Raw genomic sequence first — 22536 nt, 5'->3', positions numbered from 1 at the left:
TAGCAGTGGCATCTGAAGAATGCTGATAACACTGGCTGTCTCTTTTCTGTCCTTCTCTCTCCTTTGACTTGTGAAGCCCTTTATTCTCTGCCTCTTCTGTTCTTCCGAGCGGAGGATGGCTCCTAAAATTTACAGCGTTGCATGCAACGTAATGAGGCAATCATGTTGACGCTAAAACTGACCCACCCGCTGGCTAGAATATAGAGAAATATCAAAGCTCTTTGTGTAGAGTCAGAGAGGCAGTGCATGCTTTCGTCATTACGGATGTTACATGAGTTTTGTGTATTGCAAGTATACAGTAATATTCAATAAAATACAATCGTTGCCTCTGTTTGCAGGTGAAGAGAAACATTTCAGACTTGACCAACATCCCAGTCCGGCATCAGCAGTGGGAGGGATGGCCTGCATCAGCGTCTGATGATTCTGTAAGACACACACACACACACACACACACACACACACACACACACACACACACACACACGAATGCAAAAAGTCAGTCAAACTATTCATCAGGGAACATTTTCTCTGGGTGTTTGAACCAGTAAAGGTATGCAATGACGATACGAGCATCTAAGCAGTGATAGTGAAAAATACATTTTTGCTTATTGCAATGCTCCCCAGTGGACGTTTTTTTTCCCCTGTTTATTTGTTTTGTTTTGTTTTGTAGTTAAATAATCCAGAGAGTTCTCATTTTTAACTGACTGGAACCTAAGTTGGGTTTCAGCAGATGAGCCTACTACTTGAGACATGGTCTCACAAATTGGTCTTAAAACATATTTTAAATCTTGGGAGGAAGTCCTAAAATTGTCTGTGGTTTCTCAAAATGGTGTCATTGTTCCATGAAATAAGTTTGATTTTGATACAGCAAGACATTGCTTAGATGTGATTCATGATTTAGCGGCGTTTCTGTTGATTCCAGCTGGATGTGATGGTCAAATAAACAAAATTCCTTAGGATTTTTCTGATTGGTCTAAGGTCAATCTAGGCAAGCAAAGAAATGTTAAAAATTTATTTTTTTTCCCCCAAGAAATCTACTCGTACTGCGCTTTTACAAATCTGTCACATGGTTCAAAATCTGTGCTTTTGAGGAAAAAAAGAATAAACACCCTTCCAGTTTCTGTCCGTTGGTTTTGCTAGAGTACCCGAGGCACAGAAAATTGTTCCAATCTCTAATCTGCGCCAAAACAGCTGTCAGAAGTATGAGAGTAAGATGTTAAAGGTAATTAAGACGTCAAAGATGGTTCCCATTCTGTGTCCTCTGTCTGTGGACATTAAAGCTCACATCATTCGGTCCCGCTGACCTCTCTTGTCTCAGGGTTGCCCTTCCCAACCATTCACCCTACACACAGTCAAGCTGATCAGAGGCGGCCCTCATACAGAACTTCGAAGAACCTCTGACCCCTTTTGCCTCACCCCTTCTTTGGCAGCATATGTGTTCCCATGCTAATTGTTTGGGATGTTTTCATGCCTACATTGAGAATCTGTTGTGAACACATTCTTCCAGCTAACAATTTTAATTTTGGTCTTTGTAATTGTTTGGTTTGGTGTATTGTTTTTTTTCTCTCCATGCATTATCATATGTGTCTTGTGCGAGAATTAACTGTAAAAGCGATACATACTTGTGATTCATATGGATAAACTTGTTACTTTGTACAGTGTTATGTGGGAAGAGTCTGTTACATTTGTTACCTATTAGTCATATTACTCAAAGTGGATAAACAATGACTGAACTTTTTTTACTGAAAGTTAAGCTTTTAGTACTGACAGTGGAAGCAAATACAACACACCCCTTAACCTACATAAAAAGGATAAAAGGTTACAGTTTTACACTACCCAAGACTGTTTGCTGTATTTTGTTCCATGACTGCTCAGAGCAGCCAATTGTAAATCCAGTAACCACCAAACAAACCATAGGGCTACGATGCAGATTTTCCATTGTTAGCATTATCTTTGGAGACTTGAAATGATGCGATCAGTAAACAGCCCGGGATTGCAAAGGAAATACAAATCTTACTGCAAATCTGAAAGCACATTTTGGACATGTGGTGCAATGACTGACCTCAGTGTTGAGTGGAAATGTTCGGTATTATTCCACCAAATTATTTACTTTTCAGAGTCGGAGCCACATTCTGCACTAATAGGAAGAGTGCTGACGTTTTCCAAAATCAAAGTTTTTTTTAAAAAAAAGGAAGGAGGGCATTTTGTAAAATGTAAATAAAAACACAGTGCAGTAATTTATAAATAATTAAAACTGTAAAACTCATTGAAAATAATACAGAAGCAACATATCAGTGTTTTGAGGGAAATTATGCGTTTTTGTTTTCAAATTTATACCGGCAAACTTTCAAATAATTCACAACTTACTGGAAATGTACATTTGTCTGTGTACTGTATATTCAGCCGACCACAAAAAAAGGAATCACTGTTTTTCATGTATTAAAATTAGATTATTATTTTGTTGGGTAAATTGGTAAAAAGTTGGGAACTATAGGGAAAGAGCAGAGGGAAATGACATGCAGGAACCGTCACAGTAAGGACTCCTCTCATGGTATGTTCCATAGCAATTAATCATTTGAAAATACTTAGACGGGCTCTGAACATTTTAACATGTAATCAGTGCATTTCATGCACTATTGACCTAACTACTACCATCTAGCCATGCACACTCATTTTCCAATTCCAAACCAGTAAACTATACCTACTAATTTCAGTTTAAATGATAATAGTGTTTTTTATATTTGCACTTTTGTTCTCCGTATTCTGGTTTTCAGCGGGCCTCAGCTTGTCACACTCAGCTGTATATATAACGGCCAGCGATTGCGAATAGATTATCATAGGCCCGGTCAGCCTTTGACTAGCACACATCCGCAGTGTCTGTGTTTCCTTGGATGAAGTGATATTAAAAAGTATAGAGAAGAGACAGAAGTGCAATAATGGCCTCTGCACTAGCTATAGCCCTCTTATTGAAACGTCTGAAGGTATTAACAGAGAAAGCCAAGGGCTTGGCTGGCCTAGCAGTCGGGTAGGGAGCCAGTGTTAGTGTCTAGCTCATTAGCCCAGTCTCATCTCCCGGGGCTTGGGCCAATAAAGATGGCAGTCAGAGGCCCAAGATTGCATTTAGCTCCACGCACTATCCTCCTTGCGGTGGAATCGATTGCTACTCAACTCTTCTGTCTTGTGCGATACCAATGCGTTCACCTGTGCAGTTATATTTGTGTGTGCATATTTGCATTTGTGTATTTGCAAATGTGCCTTTCTTGTTGTACACACTGTGTCTTGGGCTATCGAACCCCAATACTGATCCAAACGAACTGTGTCTTTAGAAAAAACATTTCCTTTGGCTTTGAAAATATATATTTTTCACTTGAATTCTTCGTCAAATTATTAGTACTTTTTACTTGTTTTTTTGTCTTTTGTTTGTTAGGTTTTTTTCCCAATATTGCAAATTTTGTTTTATTTAAATAAACTGTTGATTGAAGTACTAAAATAATTATACATTGTTTAAGAAAAGGTATAACATATTTAGCACTGATACAGAAAATTTGTAAATGGATTAGCAGGAATTCACATGCTGACTGTGACAGTGTTGGGGAAATTGCCTTTGCTTTAGCTGTATAGTTGCTTTCATAGTCATCTAGAGCACATTTTTGTTTATATATATATATCATAGTTCATCTAGCTGATCAACTGCTCAGAATATCAGTTTCTTCTCTCAGTTATTCTTGTGCTGTGAGAAAGTTATTTGAGTTGGTGTAATGTTAGTGTAATTATGTCATGTATTGTTGGAGTATAGTTTGTTAGAAAGAAATTCTCACCTTTCCAGAAAACTAGTGGTTACGTGCTGTGTCAGCCCCTGATATTGTTCACTCAGCACGTTTCATTGAAATTCAAGGTCTGATGGTCATCGGAAATTGGATCAGGATGCATAATGGTTTCATGGCAATGAATCGCAGATTCGTTTATTCAGTCTATTGTTATTGTTTTTGCTATGGGTTCTTAGAATAAAGGAATTTAGTTAGGGCTGTGCGATATGACCATGATATAAGAATTCTATCGTCCTGATAACGATATAAATCACAAAAATGTAACATTTTCTGTAAATTCTGTGAATCTCGGGCAGCTCGACTTGCGGGAAGTGTTTCCAGCTGCGCGTCATGTAGCTGGAGTCGAGTGTTTTAACCGATGCATGAAACTTTACATTTTTAGACATAAGTTGTAACGGCCGCCGTTTTCTTTGTGAGTATTTATTACACGGCGTGCTGCGGGGAAAAGCCTGTTCTAACGTTTGAGTCTAAAGTTTATTTTTTAGCACCTGGCGGCTCTTTTTTAATTCTCACCCGTAAATTATCTGCTCTTTCACGTGATTCAGTTTATTTTGAAAAGTCTCAACAGGATCTTGAGCTTTATTGTGAAAGGTTTATGTGGAACATAAACAAGCGGACACGAGATGCTGTTACCGTCATTGTTGCTAACCACAACGCATAAAAACAGGCACTTGTCCGTCCGTAGTGTGGTTATATTAAATATAAGAGAAAGAGAGAACTTTAAGAAATTAATATAGCCACTACAGTGACCATCAAAACGATGAAAAAATATTGCCGTAAACAGTTTATTTTGCGACACCACGAAACAAACGATAGCGTAAAATGAAACGATAGACGTTTTTATATGGTCATCCGATATATATCGTTATATCGAACAGCCCTAAATTCAGTATTAAATGTAGTAGTAAATGGGACATAGTAGCTTTAATATATCTATAAATATCTATCTATAAATATCTCTATCTGTCTGTCTAGATATGTATAGATCTATAGATAGATAGATAGCTAGATAGATAAGGTAGTAAAAGTCACATTGCTTTAACTGCTGTACATTTTATTCCTAAGTAATTGAAATTCACCATCAAACACGACTGCTAATGTGAACACATTGCTATTCAAAGCATATAAAACATTTTCCCAGTCTTCTGTATCGCTTCTTAATATTCCATAAATAATTTAATGTCCCCAGTGTGACATTTACCCAGAGCACATTTGGTTGACAAATGTGCAGCTGTTCATGATGAGCAATTTAAATGTTTGTTTCTTCAACATTGTTTTGGGTGCCATGATTACAATGTTCTTATAGATTCATTAGAATCCAGTTTGTAATATTTACTAGTAGTAGAGATCCATGTGGGCAAAACAAATGGTTTTTGTGATTGTTTATTTTAGCATTTGCTTGAATTTTCTTTGGGTTTACTGCATCACAGACGTCTTGACAAAACTGGAAAAAGTTCTCAGTCAGAGAAAAAGTATGTTGGACTTTGCTATAGTTTAAATTTGATTTAAAAAAAAAAAAACATTTTCTCCAAGTAGAGCAAAACGCTTACTCTGGCATCATTTGGGAATATTATGGTCGTGCTGCCTTTCAATTTTTTCTCGCTTGTGTGGCATTGACAAAGCTGTTCTGAATATAATACTGATGATGGAAATTTACTTGCTTTGCTATTGCAAATATAACGGTTGAACCTCTGTCCTCGCCTTCTCTGAGACTTTGCCCTTAGCATTTCAGCACAGAGAGTCTCTGGACAGGCTTCATCTCATTGGAGCAGCTCTGATTGGCCGTCCTTCCTCCCGTACCTGTTGGAGTGATTGACAGCCAGTGGGACATCCTTATTACGTCCCCCCCCCCCCCCCCATTTCTGCACCCCTCCACCACCACCCGCCCTTTCTTCTAGCCTGTAATTGCTGACATTTATGCAGTGTTTCATGGTGTTTGCTAATGTATTAATGCCACAGAGCCTCTGAGGTGCCGTGGCTTGTAGGGCAGCACCTCCCTCCATTTCCCAGCTGGCATTACTGGAATCTTCCTCTACCTGATTGGGGCCTATGAAACCAGTTATTGACAGACGGGGGGACAGCTTGTGGTTTCCATAGCATCAGGGCTCAGCAGTAAAGTCAGGCAGAGCCACCCCCCCTTCGTCATGAAATTGGCCTCTTTCAGGTGAAATTCAGTGCTGACTTTGTCTGTATCTGTTTTCTTTTTGTTTCTTGGTATTATGCTCCCATCTCACTGAACCTTTTATTTGAAGAATAGGATCTTTTTGTCCTGAGCTTGGTCACACTGTATATCTTCCTATTGCATCTCAGCCTAGAAACAATGTCATTTATTAAATATCTTAATAAATCTTAAAGGTGGAGTTTGAGTCTTCTATCTCCTTTCCTTTTAAACTTCCTCCCTTCTTTCTCTCTCTGTTCTTCTCTTGCTCTAAAAATGACATAGTAGAGTAAGGTGGTATGATGAGGTTTTGGTTGCCTTCAGTGCAGCTGTCAGTGGTAATTATCTCATACTCACAGCCAGACACCTAATCCAAACACTGCCTACACTGGAAAAGAAAAAAAATGAAACACAGAAAGAATGAAGGGAGAGAAAGGGAGGAAAAAGGAGGATAGAGTAGAGGGACAAAAAAAAGGTTGACTGGGAAAGCAAAAGGAGGGAGGGGGGGTGTGAGGGAAAGAGAAAATTCTTCCCCTGTATCGGCCCCTGAATGCTTAGAGCCTCAATGAAAGTGTTAATTAAAAGAATCCAAAAAAGAGGAGCCAGTTCCTTTTGTGCGGAGATGTGGGAGAGGGTCATTTTGGGGGTTAACCTCATCCCCTCAGACCCTGTGCCCTGCGGCGCTTCAACCTTGTTTCCACGTTTCACCACTGAGCCGTCAAGCTGCACTTGTGTACCTCAACATCGGGAGAAGCCATCGGGTCAATGTGAGGAAGAGGACTGAGAGGCACTCATCTCTCTTTTTTTTTCTCCTTTTCCCCCCTTTTCACCTCCCCTGGTTGCATCCATGTCAGCCCAAACCCTCCAGGCTGTCTTTGACAGGGGAAGTGATCAACTTTATTTATACACTTATTAGGTGCTCAGACAAAACCCTCTCATTGTGAGCGGCGGGGGTAAAGGGTTTATGGGGCTCTGCTTGCCAGTCTGTGTTAAAATTCTCACGTTTGATTGCCACTCATAGGCAGCGAAGAGACGGGGCCATTCCTTCACGTCCTTAAAGTTCAGAACCTGTGCATCTTTAGCTCAATAACGTCAGTGTTAATTCAGCTCACAGACCTGGCATCCATAACGTCTTCAGCGGTCGTAGCTTTTCATTAAGTGTGTTGCTGGTTTTTGAAAAAGCAAATTGCGTTTCTACATCGCTTAATTTTTTTTCCCACTTTTTCAGTAAATTCTTTTGTGACGTTCTGGTTTCTGATTAGAATGACTGATTGATCTAATAAAATAAAAGAAGTAAATAAGTTAGAGTTGAGTTACTTGAGCACAGACGAGGCAATTCAGTTAAGTGTTCTTCGTAGGTGTTCCTTATGTTAGGGTTGGCTGGATCAGCTGTCCTTGCTGTGACACTTGTGTGCTTTTTATTGACAATAGTAGACTTGCTACTAATTGGTAATGTGCAAGAAGTACAGTCGGTCTCTTCTCTCGTCTGTATGCGCTTGGCTGTTTGGTTTTCCTTTTGTCTGGGAACATTCATCTGTTCTTGGCCCCAAAGGGAAAAAAACATAAATTCACAAAGAAAAGGACAGTCAAATATTTTTGCCCCAAAACATTTAGCCTTAGTTAGTGTTATATGATGTGCTCTTGCAAACAAAGCTCCGCGGTGCATTTGTCCCTTTAGAGGTGATGTCATTCTTGGTTTGTTTTGTTTCAATATTGCTTGAGAGTCTAGCCACTGCTTTTTGGAGCAGATTTCTGCGCTTAAGACAACACAGAGGAGGAATACTCATCAAGATGTTATTCTTTCTCATACTGTCAGGGGAGATACTCGGTGAAATATCCCTTCAGTCAATCGTTGCTCGACTGGTGGGAATTTGAAACGCCAATATTATAGCCAGTTTTAGTATATCCTCTGTCAACTATTTGAAATGGTGCAATAAATGTTTTTTCAGCTCCCAAGAGTGAGACTGAGTTCACTTGCTCTTTTAGGAGGAAAAAAAACCCCAATATGTAAATAAATGCTATCGTTTTATTTCTGTATATGTTGTAAATGTCATTGCAAAGGGATACAGAGTATAGTTGTGGTAGATTTGGGGAATATGGACACAGCTTCTCATCTTGATCAGTATCTATGCAAATTTTTCTTAAATAATAATTTCTACCTTGTTCTTTTCTGTAGAAAATAATTTGGTTATTTTGTGTAATTGCTAACAAAAAAGCCCTTTTGTTGATTTGTTATATGGCGAAGCACAGTGGAGTCCACGTAAAATACAAAACCGCAGCATAAAAAGCAATTAAAATGTTCAAACTAATCTCAGGATGAGTATCGCAATACTGCCCAACCCCAGCAGCGCCTACACTGACTCAACTACTCCACAACTGTGCAAATAGTTTTGTATAAATATTTGGGTCTTTTGTGTGCAGCGCACTTACTTTCTAACAGTCAAAAGATAATTAAGTGCGACGTGACGGCACAGTTCTTATCAGTGCCAGGCAAACAGAGATACACTTATAAGTCCGTGTTTGTGATAAGGTCTACTGGTTACACTGCTCTCTGCTGCTCTAGAGAGCTGACACCAGCACGAGGAAGTACTTTTAATTTAGGAGAGACACAGAGAGGAAAACTCCATTCAGCCCGTGTAGCTCTTTTCAGACTCAATTGGTGTTGCGTGTAATCGTCTCTTGATTCAGCCATGTCCAGCTGCTCTTTGTGTGTCTCAGCACTCGACAATGGAGCAGATAAGAGGACCTCTGCAGGGGATGAGCAGCTCCTCTGGCTCTTATCACACCAAGCTTACCTACCCTGCCTCAGTGCTGTTGTTCTCTCTGCCAGAACAGTATTTGCATGTTGGCTTTCAGTTCAGGTGCCACTGAATATAATGTTGTGTTATTATTAAGTCTCAGTATATTCCGATTGGAAGATCTAAGATCTAAAAGCAAGACAACTTTAGTTTCATTCTGCAACAGCCTTGTCTCTATTGCTGATATCCCTTGGGGTCTGAGCCAGGAGACTCCTGTAATGAGTCCCTGCTGAATGCTGACATTTTCAGTCCTGGTTTTGGATTTGGGAGCTCATTAGTCAGGTTACCTTCTACTATAGACCACCACTGCACTTATGGATCCTGCAGGTGTACAGAAACCTCGTTGTGGTCACGCCTCATTAGAGAGATGATCAAGCCTTTGTTTGAAAATACAAAGTATGTCATGATACAGGTTTATGCTTCTGCTGCCTGGGGAAAAAGGCAAACAAATGTAAGGCACAACTACAGAATCAGTGGTGAAGTTTGCCTTGTTTTGATTTAGGCATCAGTTTTAGGCAAGTCATAAGCAGTAGATACCAACACATGCTTAAACTTGATGGAATTATTATATCGTGTTGAGTAAACGCACACGGTCGGCAGTCATTCTTAATTGTTGGCTTCATTCTTTTGTTCTGTTTCCTTTGTTTGTTTGTTTTAGATGACACTAGCTCTCTCTGGAATCAGCTATCCCTGCCATCACCTGAGTGTTTGTCGAAGGTCCTCGCCAGCTAATGCCCAGGAACCCACAGAAGAGGTAAATTGACCTACGTATGCCACCGTACGCTTCTGAGTTATGCATTTCATCCCCTAGGCAACTTTCAAGCATCAGACATGCTCATGAAATGCTTCTTATTTACAGTGTGCGGATGTCCATATGATCAGCGACAGTGAGGGTGATGATTATGAAGACGCATCAGAATTTGGTGTGGATGATTCAGAGATGTTTGGAGTGGGCTCCTCGAGCTGTAGGAAATCACCTATGAGTACGTAATGTGAACTCAGTTATAGCAGCCACTGTAGTATTAACCTCCAGATACAGGATGTAAAGCCTGACCATATAATTATTTTTGTCCCTTTTGCAGTGCCAGAGAATAGTGAAAATGAAACTGATGCCTTAATTCACTTTACTTCTGAATTTTCTTCGAGGTGAGCTGTTGTTATGCTCAATTTAAAATGGCTTTGAAACCTGACAAAACTGGTTAGTAACAATGTTTTAAATAAGAGTCGTGTGTGTGCGTCCTGTAGATATGGAGAGACCCATCCAATGTTCTTTATTGGGTCTTTGGAGGCAGCATCTCAAGAGGCCTTCCATGGCAAAGCCAGAGATGTAAGTAACCTTTTGGACTATTTTGGGTCTCACAGGAACATTTTTAATATACTCTGAAAAACTTGTGTTTTTCTTTGAAGCTTCATATTCTTATCCAAGCGATACGATAGCTTGATATCTTATCCAAGCTGTGCAAGTGATACGAGGTACTGATGTTACAAATGATGGCCTGTCCTTTATCACTGATGTCATTCCTGCTTCATGGAAGAGTCGCTTTTTTCAGGTTTGAGTTTTCTTTGCTTAAGATAACATGACAAAGGAACACAAACAGAGAAGGATATTATTAATTCTGTCAAGGGAGATACTTTATTTCTCATAACTTCTCTTTTGTTACTGGGCTGGGGGAAATTTAAAACGTTAATATAATCAGGAACTTGATTCACCTGGCCTACATTTTTTACATTTGGATTAGAGTTCATTGTTAAGTTGGGGAAAGCTAGATGAATCTGGTTACCACAAACTTATACATTGTATAGATGGATGCATAGGGTAATCGGAGATCACAGACGCCGTGCTGCTGGTCTGTCGCACACATAATTCAGTCCGCTTATGTAGAATGATATCTATGGAGATCTCATGAGACACAACTTTAAATATACGTCATTTAGTTTTAGGCTTAATGCCAGCAAAACCAATCCAACCCAACTTTATTTATATAGCACTTTAAAACAACACAGTTAACCAGAGTGCTTTCCAATAATAAAACAGATAAAAGTTAAAAACCATACACTAAGCAGACAAAGAAATAAATATAAATAACAGTAAAATAAATACATAAATGAAAATGATAAAAATAAATCAATATATATATTAAATATTAAAACATGAGTAAAATAGACAATAAAATATACAATGAATAAAATTAACAAAATAAAAAACTGACTACAAACTGACTCTGGTACTACTCCTAAAAAGCCTTTGAAAAAAAGTGTGTTTTTAAAAGTGATTTAAACATTTCAAGTGTTGGGCCAACCTAATATGGAGGGGCAGTTTATTCCATATTTTGGGGGCCACAACAGCAAAAGCTTGGTCCCCCCAGTGTTTCAGTCATCTATAATAGAGGTAATGGAGACCTGGTAATATTTTCATCTCTAATTATTTCCTCTCTTTATATTTTGTTTTCAAGAAGCCAGACTTCATTATAATTCTTTAAAGTGGTCTTGACCAATAGTTCCCCAGGTTCTCTTAAGGTCTCCTCAGTTTTTCTTTGGCCATTGGCTCGTTTTCAGTCCAGTCCTTATACTTGACCATTTATAGAGAAAAGTTTTTGTTTTTTTTGTTAAACCGCTCAACAGTGACCTAGAAATCATTCAACCACAAAAAGGCACCCAACTTAAGGGATGAACCAGTGATGTGTCTACACATAACGGACAACTGGGCAAATAACCAATATGAAATTATGCTTTTAAGCACTTTGTTACTAGCAGCTTGTTGCAAAAAGCATGTAATGTGTTCCCATTTGTTTAGCTGAATTTATGAAACATGTCAAAAGTACCACAATTTGATGAGCGTAAACAGTATCTTTACACTAACAAGGTGTTTCCCAACTGGCTTTTGATGTATCTGGAACTTCAGTTGATCCATATGCTGAAGCCTTATCATAAATGGTCTTGGCGGATGTGTGGCTGTTAAAAAGCCATTCTTAAGGAATGGAAACGGAGAAAAAACCCTGAGGTGTGCCAAGAACTGGATTCAATTCAGTGGCAAGAGGTCTTATAGGGATGAATCCAAATTTTACATTTGGTTTAAATCAGCGGTCCCCAACCCCCGGGCCTCGGACCGGTACCGGTCCGTGAGTCGTTTGGTACCAGGCTGCGAGAGTTGAGGCTCAGGTGTGAAATGTATAGTTTTCAGGGTTTTTTTTATCAGTTTTCAGCGTTATTTTGTTATTGTTTTTATCGTTTACTCAGTTTTCCTGGGTCTTTTCACGTGTTTTATGAATAAATTTTCTTTTTTCCGGTACCGGTACTAGTTTTATTTTGTTGTATTTATCCGCGACACCTTAAAGGCCGGTCCATGAAAATATTGTCGGGCATAAACCGGTCCGTGGCGCAAAAAAGGTTGGAGACCACTGGTTTAAATAATCGTTAATCTGTCTGGAGGAGGTCAGAGAGAGATAAAACAATGAGTCTCTATAGCATGTAAAACATGGTGGGGGCTCTGTCGTGGTTTGCGGCTGCATTTCAGTCAGTTGTGTTAGGGATCGTTCCTTGTCCACCACGCAGTACCATCTGGAAAGCGTCTGATTGGCAACGGCTTTATTTTTCAGCATGACAACGATCCCAAACACACTGCCAATGCAGTAACAGCAAACCTTGATGAAAAAGAAAAATGCATAGTGGAACACTATCAGACATGGATTGGCCTCCCCAGAGCCCAGACCACAACAATTATCAAAGCAGCGTGGGATCATCTCGACAGAGAACGGAACAAAAGGCACAGCCTGTAGAACTATTACTGAGCATTACATTCCAAACAAGATTTATTAGGAGAGTGCATTTTGTTATACACTGTATTTTTGCACATTTTGACATATTGCTGGACAGATTTCACATTTTCCTACCAAAGTATAAAGAAATAAAAAGTGGCTCAAGACTTTTATTGAGTATTTCTTGAAACTTGAACAATTGGAATATCAGCATGAACAAAACATGTTAGACACAGTGTGCTAAGAGTAACTGAGTAAATGATTAGTGTGTGCTGAAGGCATGACGATAATCTATGCCTTACTTTCCATAAACCGTAAAATTACATTTCTTTCTAAAAAAAAATAGTCATTGATGATGATGATGATGGTGATGTTTAATGTATGTACCGTGGATGTGGCTTGATAGCGACACTGATATTAGTTATCAAAACCATCATCAAATTTTCACCCCGACAGCTGAGGCTTTATTTTTAGCTGTCCACTTTCCCCCTTGTTTTTAAGCTTTTGTCCTTTTAAGGATGCTTGTATCAACGGACAGCTTGTGTGGATTACAGCCTTATTAGACTGTGAGGACACAGCAAGATGTTCTGGGGGTTCAGATCACCAGGCACACAAAGAGGGAGGGTGAAAAAGATGATAGCAGGGCCACAAAATGAAGGACATGGTCTTAAAAAGCAGCGTGGAGCACAAGAGAAAGTTGGACGAAGAAAGGCTGTGCGGGAAGAAAGAGAAAAATAAGCAAATGTGATTTTGGGGGATAAAAGAAAGGGAAGGAGAGAGTGTGAAATAAACAGAGATGTAGAAAAAAATCTAAAGAGAAGCTTGGCATTTTGCCTGTTTCCCAGCTGATCTCCTCTCCTAAGCCAGCACAATATGGCTGATGTCTCTCTGGTGTTCACACACAGTACTGTACCACTGTGCTCTAAACAGCATGAGGGCAGAATAGTATTCATTTCCACTGTATTTTGTTTTATTCTGGGTGAGCTTGAATTAGCCTGCCAACTGTGCTGTGGTTAAAATGGCTTTGGAGAAGCTGGATATGTGCAAAGATGTTGCATGAAAGCAGAAGCTATTTGATCTGTTCTGTGTTTGTCCTGTTTTGTCACAAACATCCGAGATGACAGGCCAAAACAAGCTGCTTTTCACGGTTTCATTACACAGTAGCATATGTGCACAATTACACCGTCCCCTCTTCCATCTATCCGACAATCCCATCCCTTGCTCTTTCGCTTCCATTTGAAAAGCAATCTAGTATTTGTGTCCTCGTAGTAGAAAAAGCCTACTTCATTAAGGGTATATTAGAGTGGGGCAGGTTTGACTGAAGGGGTTTTTAAACAGAGGAATCAGTCTCACTCTCTCATAGCCTGGGAGAGGCTAATCACTAAGCAAAACACTACATTTGATGAAGTGTTTCTGAAGGTGTGTGTTGGGGGAATGTTGAGATAGACTCAATCCATCCTTAATGAAAATGCTTTGGGCTGCTGAGCTGAGCTGAGCTGAGCTGAACCCTCTTGGGGATCAGTGGTTAGTCAGAGCGTACAGAGAGATAGGCCACCCATCACTAACCACGATCCTCACTAAATCCCCATCAACGCACTGGTTAATCACTCTAACCCCACGCTTTTTCGCTCTCCGCTCTGCTCTCATGTCTGCCACACACAAAGACACATCAAAATTCATAGCCTTGCTGAAGAGCGGAGTTGAGGGATTTATCGCTGGCAAGTATCTGCTTTAAAACCCAGCAATAGCCTCGCAGAGTCAAGAGGAAAAAGCAGCGGTCAATCAGAATGGCATATGGCGTGTAGATGTACATGTATCTCTGTCAGCTTGTGAGATGTTGATCACAAGTGGCTTTGATTAGTTATTGACTGCACCTGAAATGATTACTGTCAGGTTTAAATGGATAGATTAGGGGCTACATCTGTGTAAAGTTTTAAATATTGATATATTTATTCTACATTCTCTTAATCCATCAGAATCATTGATGATCAGGAGCTTGGATAACCATAAGACAGCTCCATCCCTCATGTGTCAGAACAGTTAGATATACACAAAAAAGCTTATATGTGGTTAATGACTGAGCATGTGTGGCCATTACGGTTAAACGTTAAATGTGGTGTGCAAACTCAAATTTGTCCATATTCTTATAGTGTGGACTTTAACTACTTAACTTCAGTTGCGGACTTCATATTATTTCACTGCTTTCATAATTGTTTGGAAAGACTCTAAAATGTGCTCTTATATGGCTGCTCATCGATCACAATGAGTTTTCCCACCGTGTAGGTCATTTGAGCTCTTCAATTTGAAGTATTTGCTTTTCCAGACTGAGCCGGTCATCTAAAGAACAATCACCATCTGGATTTCTCTGTCCTTCCTTTCATCTGTACATGTCTGTATCTCATTAACTAGTCTCTCCTGGCTTTGTTCAACACGCTGTATTTGTGATTAAGCCTCTTCTTGATGTTGCAAAAATGTCAACCACAGAAAAAGGGCCCTAATTAAACTAAAAGCTGTTGATCGACTTCAGTTCCATTACACGGTTTCCCTAAAGAGGCTTAAAATAAAATAAAAACAAACAAACAAAAGAAATAGTGTCACGTTTATTTCTATTATTGCTCTAAAATTCTGATGGTGGCAAAATAATGTAACATGGATGAATCATGGCGCAAGTTATCTTCTCCTTGACTGCAAAGGCCCCTAACACCAGAGACTGTGGCTTTATGTGGACTATAAAGCTATGTCCACACGTACCCGGGTATTTTTGAAAACTGAGATTTTCCGTTTTCATTTTAAAAAATAATCCAGTCCATACGTAAAGGCAGAAATGAAGAAAAATGCTGCTAGGAACATGCCAAAGCAACAGGTGGCGCTATATTCTAACCGTGCAGAAATGTTGGCCAATCAGAAGTCTAGAAGCCTCGGTGGGAAATAGTAAACAAGGATGGGGCATAGAAGCAGCACCGAGTCGTATGTGTGGAGGGACAGTAACTGTGTGTGTATATGTAAGCATTTAAACACTGCAGAGAGAACAATTAACAGTAACAGTATTGTAGAAATTCATTTCACCGAAACAATAACGTGGCGAACAGTTTGACGTCAAAAAATGCGCACACCTTTGACGCTGCGTTTTCTCTGTTTTTCTGTCCACACCTAAGGGCAAAAACGGAGTTTTCAAAAATATTCACCCTGGCCGGAGTTTTAAAAATCTCCGTTTTCAGTGACCAAAAACGCCGTTTACGTGTGGACGAAAGGTGCAAACGCATAAAAAAATCTGCGTTTTCAAAAATACCCGGGTACGTGTGGACATACCTTTATTTTGTCTTCAGCAGAACAATTTACTTTTTTTTTTTTTAACTGCTTTACTCGTGTAGCCTAAAACTTTGTGTTTATGGGTGTGGGGTGAGATTTTTAGCAGCAAGTTGTATCTCTTCATTCATGTTTAAAAAGGGCAAAATGCTGAAGCTAATTCTAAGCTAAATCTGGAGTGATATCAGACACAGCCTGTAATATTGCAAGCTTGCTTGGTTTATTTCATTCACCAACATAAACTCAGCGATTTGGGTCTTCCCTTCGTAGCCATAGAGATGAGCTGATCATGACAGAAACTGATGACATTGTTTTTTATTGTTTCTCTTTATAAATAACTAACTGTAAACAGGCTATATTAAATGTTTTTGAAAGGATAAATGTTTGGGCATAAAGGCACATTTTCTTTTTTCCTTTTAACCCCTGTGCAGACACCTTTTGCAGAAAAAGTGAATTGAAGCTGGAGTAAAAATGAAAGTAATAACTGTACAGTCACAGAGCGCTGTGCACACACCTTGGTGTCTGTTGCTCGCAGTTTCAGTCGCCTGAGCTGACAACTTCATTATCTCCACGTGTAAATTATATAAATTAGTCTGCATATAAAGCCTTTTTAATATGTGACAGATCACATATTAAATTCACTTTTTATCCTCATAATGAAGGACGAGTCCACCTTTAATAGAACTTGAGTAAATTAATAAATTGTGTTCATCTGTCAGCCCAGACCACATATTATATTGTTTACATCCCAGGGTAGGAGATGCTGCTCATTATTAAAAAAACATTTTGGATGTCCCGTTTATGTAAACGTATAAATACTCCTGCGACTGGCTTAGTTAGAGTACTACATGAATAGAAGAAGCAGCATTCTTGAGGTGCTTATAATTGGTCATCGGTCATTTATAATACGGGCAGATTCGGAGTGGGATATGAGCCTGATCCACTTACACCCCTTTTCAGGTGATTTCTAACAGTAAATGGGTTTCATTATTAACATCATTGTGTTTTATCAGAATTTTTTTTTTTTTCTTTTTGCATACATGCACTTTTATCTCAAGAATCTGAAATAAATAATCCCTTTATTTCGAACAACTAAAAAATAAAACAGAAAAACCTGCTCTTCATATTCACACATGGTAATCCGCATCCCTAAAAGAAAAAAAAAGGCAAGTGCAGCAATTAATTAAAAGGAAAAGTGAAACAAAAGACCTGCATGTTTTATGATAAAAAAAAATTGTTTTTGTTTTAAAACGATGGTTAAAAAGTGCCTCATTCAAAGGACCGCCTCATCACGAGAACACATGCTTTTTTTCATATTTATAGATGCATATTTCATATTTTCAAACTTTCTGCTGGGCCGTCTTCCAAGAAAGAGGTGCACTGATTAAACAGCAAATGAAGCGCAACGCTATTCTACAGTGTGTGAACTCTTTTGTTTCTCTCACAGCCTCAAAGCAAGCTTAGCTTTAGGTGAACAGGTGTGAGGAAGGGCTATGGGGTCACTATCTAGCTCAGGTTGGACCTAGTAATTTAGCTGAACTGAGGGATTTGCTCCTCCCCGCTAAGACAGGCAATACAAAAGATCTGAGTTGAAAGCGGAGAGGGAACAGAGGGGTACGGACAGTTTAACTAAGATGAAGGAGTTCAGTTTGCCAAAATGCCCACTTTGATTAGTCTTTACACTTGCTCTAATTGAGCATGCATGTGTGCGAGCATGAGTCCCGTTACTCGCGGGCAGCGGAGTTAAGTTTGCGCATCTGTGCGTGCGTGTCGGGGACGTCGGCGTTCGAGTGTGTATCGGGGTTTTGTTTTTTTGTTGGGTGTTTTTTTTCACGCTGTAAAACTCTCCCTCTCCTCACACTCATTCCTCTCTCAAGACTGAATTTGCTTGTCTTCTCAGCATGAGTGTTTAATCTTTTCAGGCTGTTGAATCGGCCTAGTGAATGAGTCCCCAGCTCCTTCTCTCTAGGAGCCCTGGAGATTATTCTAAAGCACTAATCGTTGAGCAAACACAGCAGTGCTCTCCCATTCCTATTCTACACAGGCCACAGTATAGCACAACTTCTTCTTTCCCTTCTCCTCACGTTTTACGCCCTGTGTAGATTTTTCGCTTTTTGGCGCACGTAGCCTAGATTACTGTTCCCGAGGAACAGACCCCTTAACTCCCCTTTCACAGCCGTGGGTAAAAATGAACTAAGCAGAGAGTGCGAGTTTTTCTTATTTGTTCTTTTATAGCAAGAGAAGTGACATGTAATTTAAAGAGCATTATTTCCAACATTGTCCCCTGGAACCTTTTATGTTTGTGGGTGTGTTTGTTTTTTAATTAGATTGTCAGTAGGGAGAATCTACCAGGCTTATATGATGGTGTCAATATCCTTGGATTTGGAGCTTCGTCAATATTGTCTGGCCCTGCCGCTACTAACCTGAACAGGCTGCTGGCATTTGGTGTAAAATAAATAGAGTGATTTGTCTGTTTTGTTTTCTCCATATCTTTGTCGCCTCCAAGCAAAGTTTTATTTACACCGCTCTCCATTTTATTTTGCGTGGTATTTGCTTTTTTGCCAGTTGTGGTCCTACCGTGGTCTTTAGAAGTCCTGCTAGCTCTGCGCCAAGTCCTCTCTGCCGGTGGTCATGTTATGTTCATGTAATATGGACATGTCTCTCCAATAATGAGACGCTTAGTGCATGGCTGACAGAGCAGCACCGATCACAGATATGACATTTATTATATTGGGGAGTGATGAGTTTTAGCTAGTCAAACTTCTTCCACAAAGTCGACTGTATACTTTGGTGTTTGGTTCCACCTATTAGCCACTGAACAACTGATTGAAGAGAAAAATAAAGGATCAGCTACAGTGACCCTTTGCCTTACCAAATGTAAGAGGTGCAGTTAGCTCATGCCTTCTTCTCCCACTCTGATTTTCAAACTGTTTCTCTCCACAGAGAAAGCTGCTGGCTATCTACCTCCACAATGATGACAGTGTTCTCAGCAACGTCTTCTGCTCCCAAATGATGTGCGCTGACTCTATCGTCTCTTACCTGAGCCAGAACTTCATCACATGGGCGTGGGATGTCACTAAAGAAGCTAACAAATCCAGGTACAGTGTCAGTCGACCAGCACGCTTGGAGTGCGATTGAAGACGTATCTTATTCCAAGAATCCTATTGTTTAATGAGTCCATTTTTGCATAATTCATTTGTGTAAATAAAGTTTTAAGCTCATCTTACGACCTTTGAGTTGTCGGATCAAATATTTAAATTGTAGAAACTGCAGCTACACGTGAATTCTGTTGCAAAGCTAAATCTGGCTGTTTTCTGGTTGCCAAATCTGACTGTGATGCTATAGCTGGGCGAGAATGATGGCTAAAGGGTAATAAAAAAACTAAGGTTTTAAACACTGAATTAATTCTCTGGAGATCCGCTAGTCTATCAGAATCATGCTGTATTTAGAATTGCTTTAGCCAGCTGTAAAGTTTAGTAATGCAATAAGAGAACCTTTAAGCCCTGACTGCATCCTTAATCCTTATGTTTTATTTATATGTGACTTACTGTCCGCAGGAGCCGACTGTTTGCATAAATACTGAGGTGTATCTAATAAAGAGGATATTGAATGTATTGCAGCGGGAGAGAAGCTTGATCATGAGCTGAGGGCTTTGTGAGCTGTCAGAGTCCTCTGGTTGGGAAGCAGTCTGTTGCATGCTACTATCTTGTCCCCGCATTATTGTTCTGAATAGTTTTCTTAGAGAAAGTAAATTTAGTTTTCAGTCGTGCCTTCATCCTGCTGTTGTATTTTTTTTTTGTGTGTGTGAAGCAAGAAAATCTTGGACTTTAGAAAGTGAATCCTGCATATTTTGGGTAGCGTTTAGATAATAATCCAGAAATGCTAGTGTGGGTGGAATCCTATCTGGCAAATGAACAGTGTTTAAAAATCGGTTTGACACATCCGTAATTGCTGGCATTCATCTTTCACTCCATTACTCGTACTCTGTATCTCTTTCTTCTCATTCTCTCTTCAGCCTCATTCTCTTTTTGAAGCTCGGAGGTTGCATGCTAACAAAAGGCGTTGTGTTTGCACGGTGAGGCCCCTGATTGGGCAATCTTGACCAAACTGTCTGAATAGAGGGTCAGTGGGAGATGAAGGACTCCGTTGGAGTCCAAACATCTCTATCTCTCCAATTTATCCTGAAAGTCCTAGCTTAGCTCCAGCACCCTGTGTTGGTATTTTACAACAACACCTGTTTATTACATCGGTTCAGTGAGTGAGATGTATATTTTTAACAGACTATTAGAGCTCTTGCAGGTTCAAGTCTTGAACAGAGGAGAGGTTTAGGTAAATTTGAACCTTTTGTTTCATATTGTAAACAAGGAATGCTTCATTTATTTTATCCTTCCCTACATCTTTAATACTTCATATTTTACTTGTTTCCTTTCTGATATTTCTTTATTTCTCTTCTATTTAATCAGCTACCTCAGCTCTCTCACTCTACCCTGAACCTCCAGAGTTAAGCCTGCCCTCTGGTAGCAGTCATTGAGAAAGACTCGCACCCTGACCTCAGCTCTCCATTATTTCTTTTAAGGAAACTCCCTCCTTTCCTCATTCCGCACTCCTTTCTCTCCCATTGGCCTCCTTTGCTTTTTGCCCCAGCTGGGCCTTTTTATTGCACGTTAAAAAGGAGGCAACATCTGGAGCTTTTCATCGCACACAGCTAGTCGCAGCTTTGCTGCTAACGCATGCATGCACATGTGCGCACTAACTCGCTCACACATCCAACTGCTGCTCGGCATTCTCACGCTCTTTAGCTGATCTAAAGTGACTGGTGATTGGCATCAGTCACACAAGCTGTTAGAAAGGTATCCTGATTATGTGTGCGTGCATTTGTGTGCGTCTGTGAGCGAGTGATAAACCTGCTGATATTGGAATGTGCCTGTTGCTTAGCTTAATCTATTCTCACAGGCCTACCAGTTAAATGATTAATTATGCATAAATGCAGTGCTGGTGATTGGATGCCAGTGTAATTGTCACTCGTGGGAAATGAATCTGATATTTCGCCCAGGCAGTATACTGTCATTGCACATGTAAGTAAATAAACACATTGAAAGTCGATTATTTGTGTTGTGTGCGCATTCTCATAATACATTACAGTGTAAGAATATGCACTAAGGTGACCTTATGTTGACACTAGATTTAGTGTTTTAAACATTATACGGGCAGTCTAATGCGATTACCCGTTTGGTCTATAGCAATACAGGCAATCTTATTAGAGAATAGAAAATAGAAATAGAAATTTGGTTGTAACAGCAGCCAAAAAGACAAATATACAAACAAACAGTACACAGGACACAGAACAGAAACATACACAAACAATTTATCTTACATATTTACATATTTAGAATAGAATAGAATAGAATAGAATAATCCTTTAATTGTCCCACAAGGGGAAAATTTGGTTGTAACAGCAGCCAAAAAGACAAATATACAAACAAACAGTACACAGGACACAGAACAGAAACATACACAAACAATTTATCTTACATATTTACATATTTAGAATAGAATAGAATAGAATAGAATAATCCTTTAATTGTCCCACAAGGGGAAAATTTGGTTGTAACAGCAGCCAAAAAGACACATACACAAACAAACAGTACACAGGACACAGAACAAAAACATACAGAAACAATTTATCTTACATATTTACATATTTAGAATAGAATAGAATAGAATAGAATAGAATAATCCTTTAATTGTCCCACAAGGGGGAAATTTGGTTGTAACAGCAGCCAAAAAGACAAATATACAAACAAACAGTACACAGGACACAGAACAGAAACATACACAAACAATTTATCTTACATATTTACATATTTAGAATAGAATAGAATAGAATAGAATAATCCTTTAATTGTCCCACAAGGGGGAAATTTGGTTGTAACAGCAGCCAAAAAGACAAATACACAAACAAACAGTACACAGGACACGGAACAGAAACATACAGAAACAATGTATCTTACATATTTACATATTTAGAATAGAATAGAATAGAATAGAATAGAATAATCCTTTAATTGTCCCACAAGGGGGAAGTTTGGTTGTAACAGCAGCCAAAAAGACAAATATACAAACAAACAGTACACAGGACACGGAACAGAAACATACACAATTTTTCTTACATATTTACATTAAGGACAATGGTTACTATAAACAGAGTACTGTACAGTTATTAAATTAAGTAAAAATAATTACAGGTAAGAGGCAAACCAGGTTGTAGTGCGAATTGGTTAATTAACTAACTTATTGCAGTTACATTTACTAGCCTTTAAGTGTAAACTTGTGTCTTAACTGCTCAAGGCGGGAACAGACCGTTGTGCGAACCTGTTCTGTGCACTCGACTTCTTCTCTTGACATAGTCTTCCCTGAAAACATAACTCGTTTGGTGGGAGAACAAAATGTCACTTTCAAATCAAAACATGTCCATGTTCACTCTGAAACAAAGTGTGTATGACACAGTGAGCTATCGGAGCATCCGGTTCCCATGCTGCACACGTACAGGTGGCTGGCAAAAATATTCCCTGCAGTGCTACTGTACTGCCCTGACTCATCAGCTGCTCAGTGGAGCAGACACCAGGTTTAACCGGTCTACTCGCATTTTAGTGCATTAGTTTGATTTGAAGAAGTGCAAGCTGACAGTCCAG

The 22536-nt window shown here is 39.4% G+C and overlaps 1 protein-coding gene across 2 annotated transcripts in view; it reads left to right on the top strand.

Moving 5' to 3' along the window:
- The window catches only part of faf1 (Fas (TNFRSF6) associated factor 1), a 66093-nt gene that overhangs the window by 21965 nt on the left and 21592 nt on the right, over positions 1–22536 (top strand). For both annotated transcript variants that reach the window (XM_085150724.1, XM_085150723.1), the window contains exons 8-13: positions 339–425; positions 9442–9537; positions 9643–9766; positions 9866–9929; positions 10029–10110; positions 18788–18942. In XM_085150724.1, coding sequence (XP_085006850.1) covers positions 339–425; positions 9442–9537; positions 9643–9766; positions 9866–9929; positions 10029–10110; positions 18788–18942 — 608 coding nt within the window. The remainder of the gene's footprint in view (positions 1–338; positions 426–9441; positions 9538–9642; positions 9767–9865; positions 9930–10028; positions 10111–18787; positions 18943–22536) is intronic.

This window comes from Neolamprologus multifasciatus, chromosome 23, assembly GCF_963576455.1.
Source record: "Neolamprologus multifasciatus chromosome 23, fNeoMul1.2, whole genome shotgun sequence".
Taxonomy (NCBI): domain Eukaryota; kingdom Metazoa; phylum Chordata; class Actinopteri; order Cichliformes; family Cichlidae; genus Neolamprologus; species Neolamprologus multifasciatus.
Note: the sequence above shows the minus strand (reverse complement) of the source record. Positions and strands in the feature narration are given on the sequence as shown.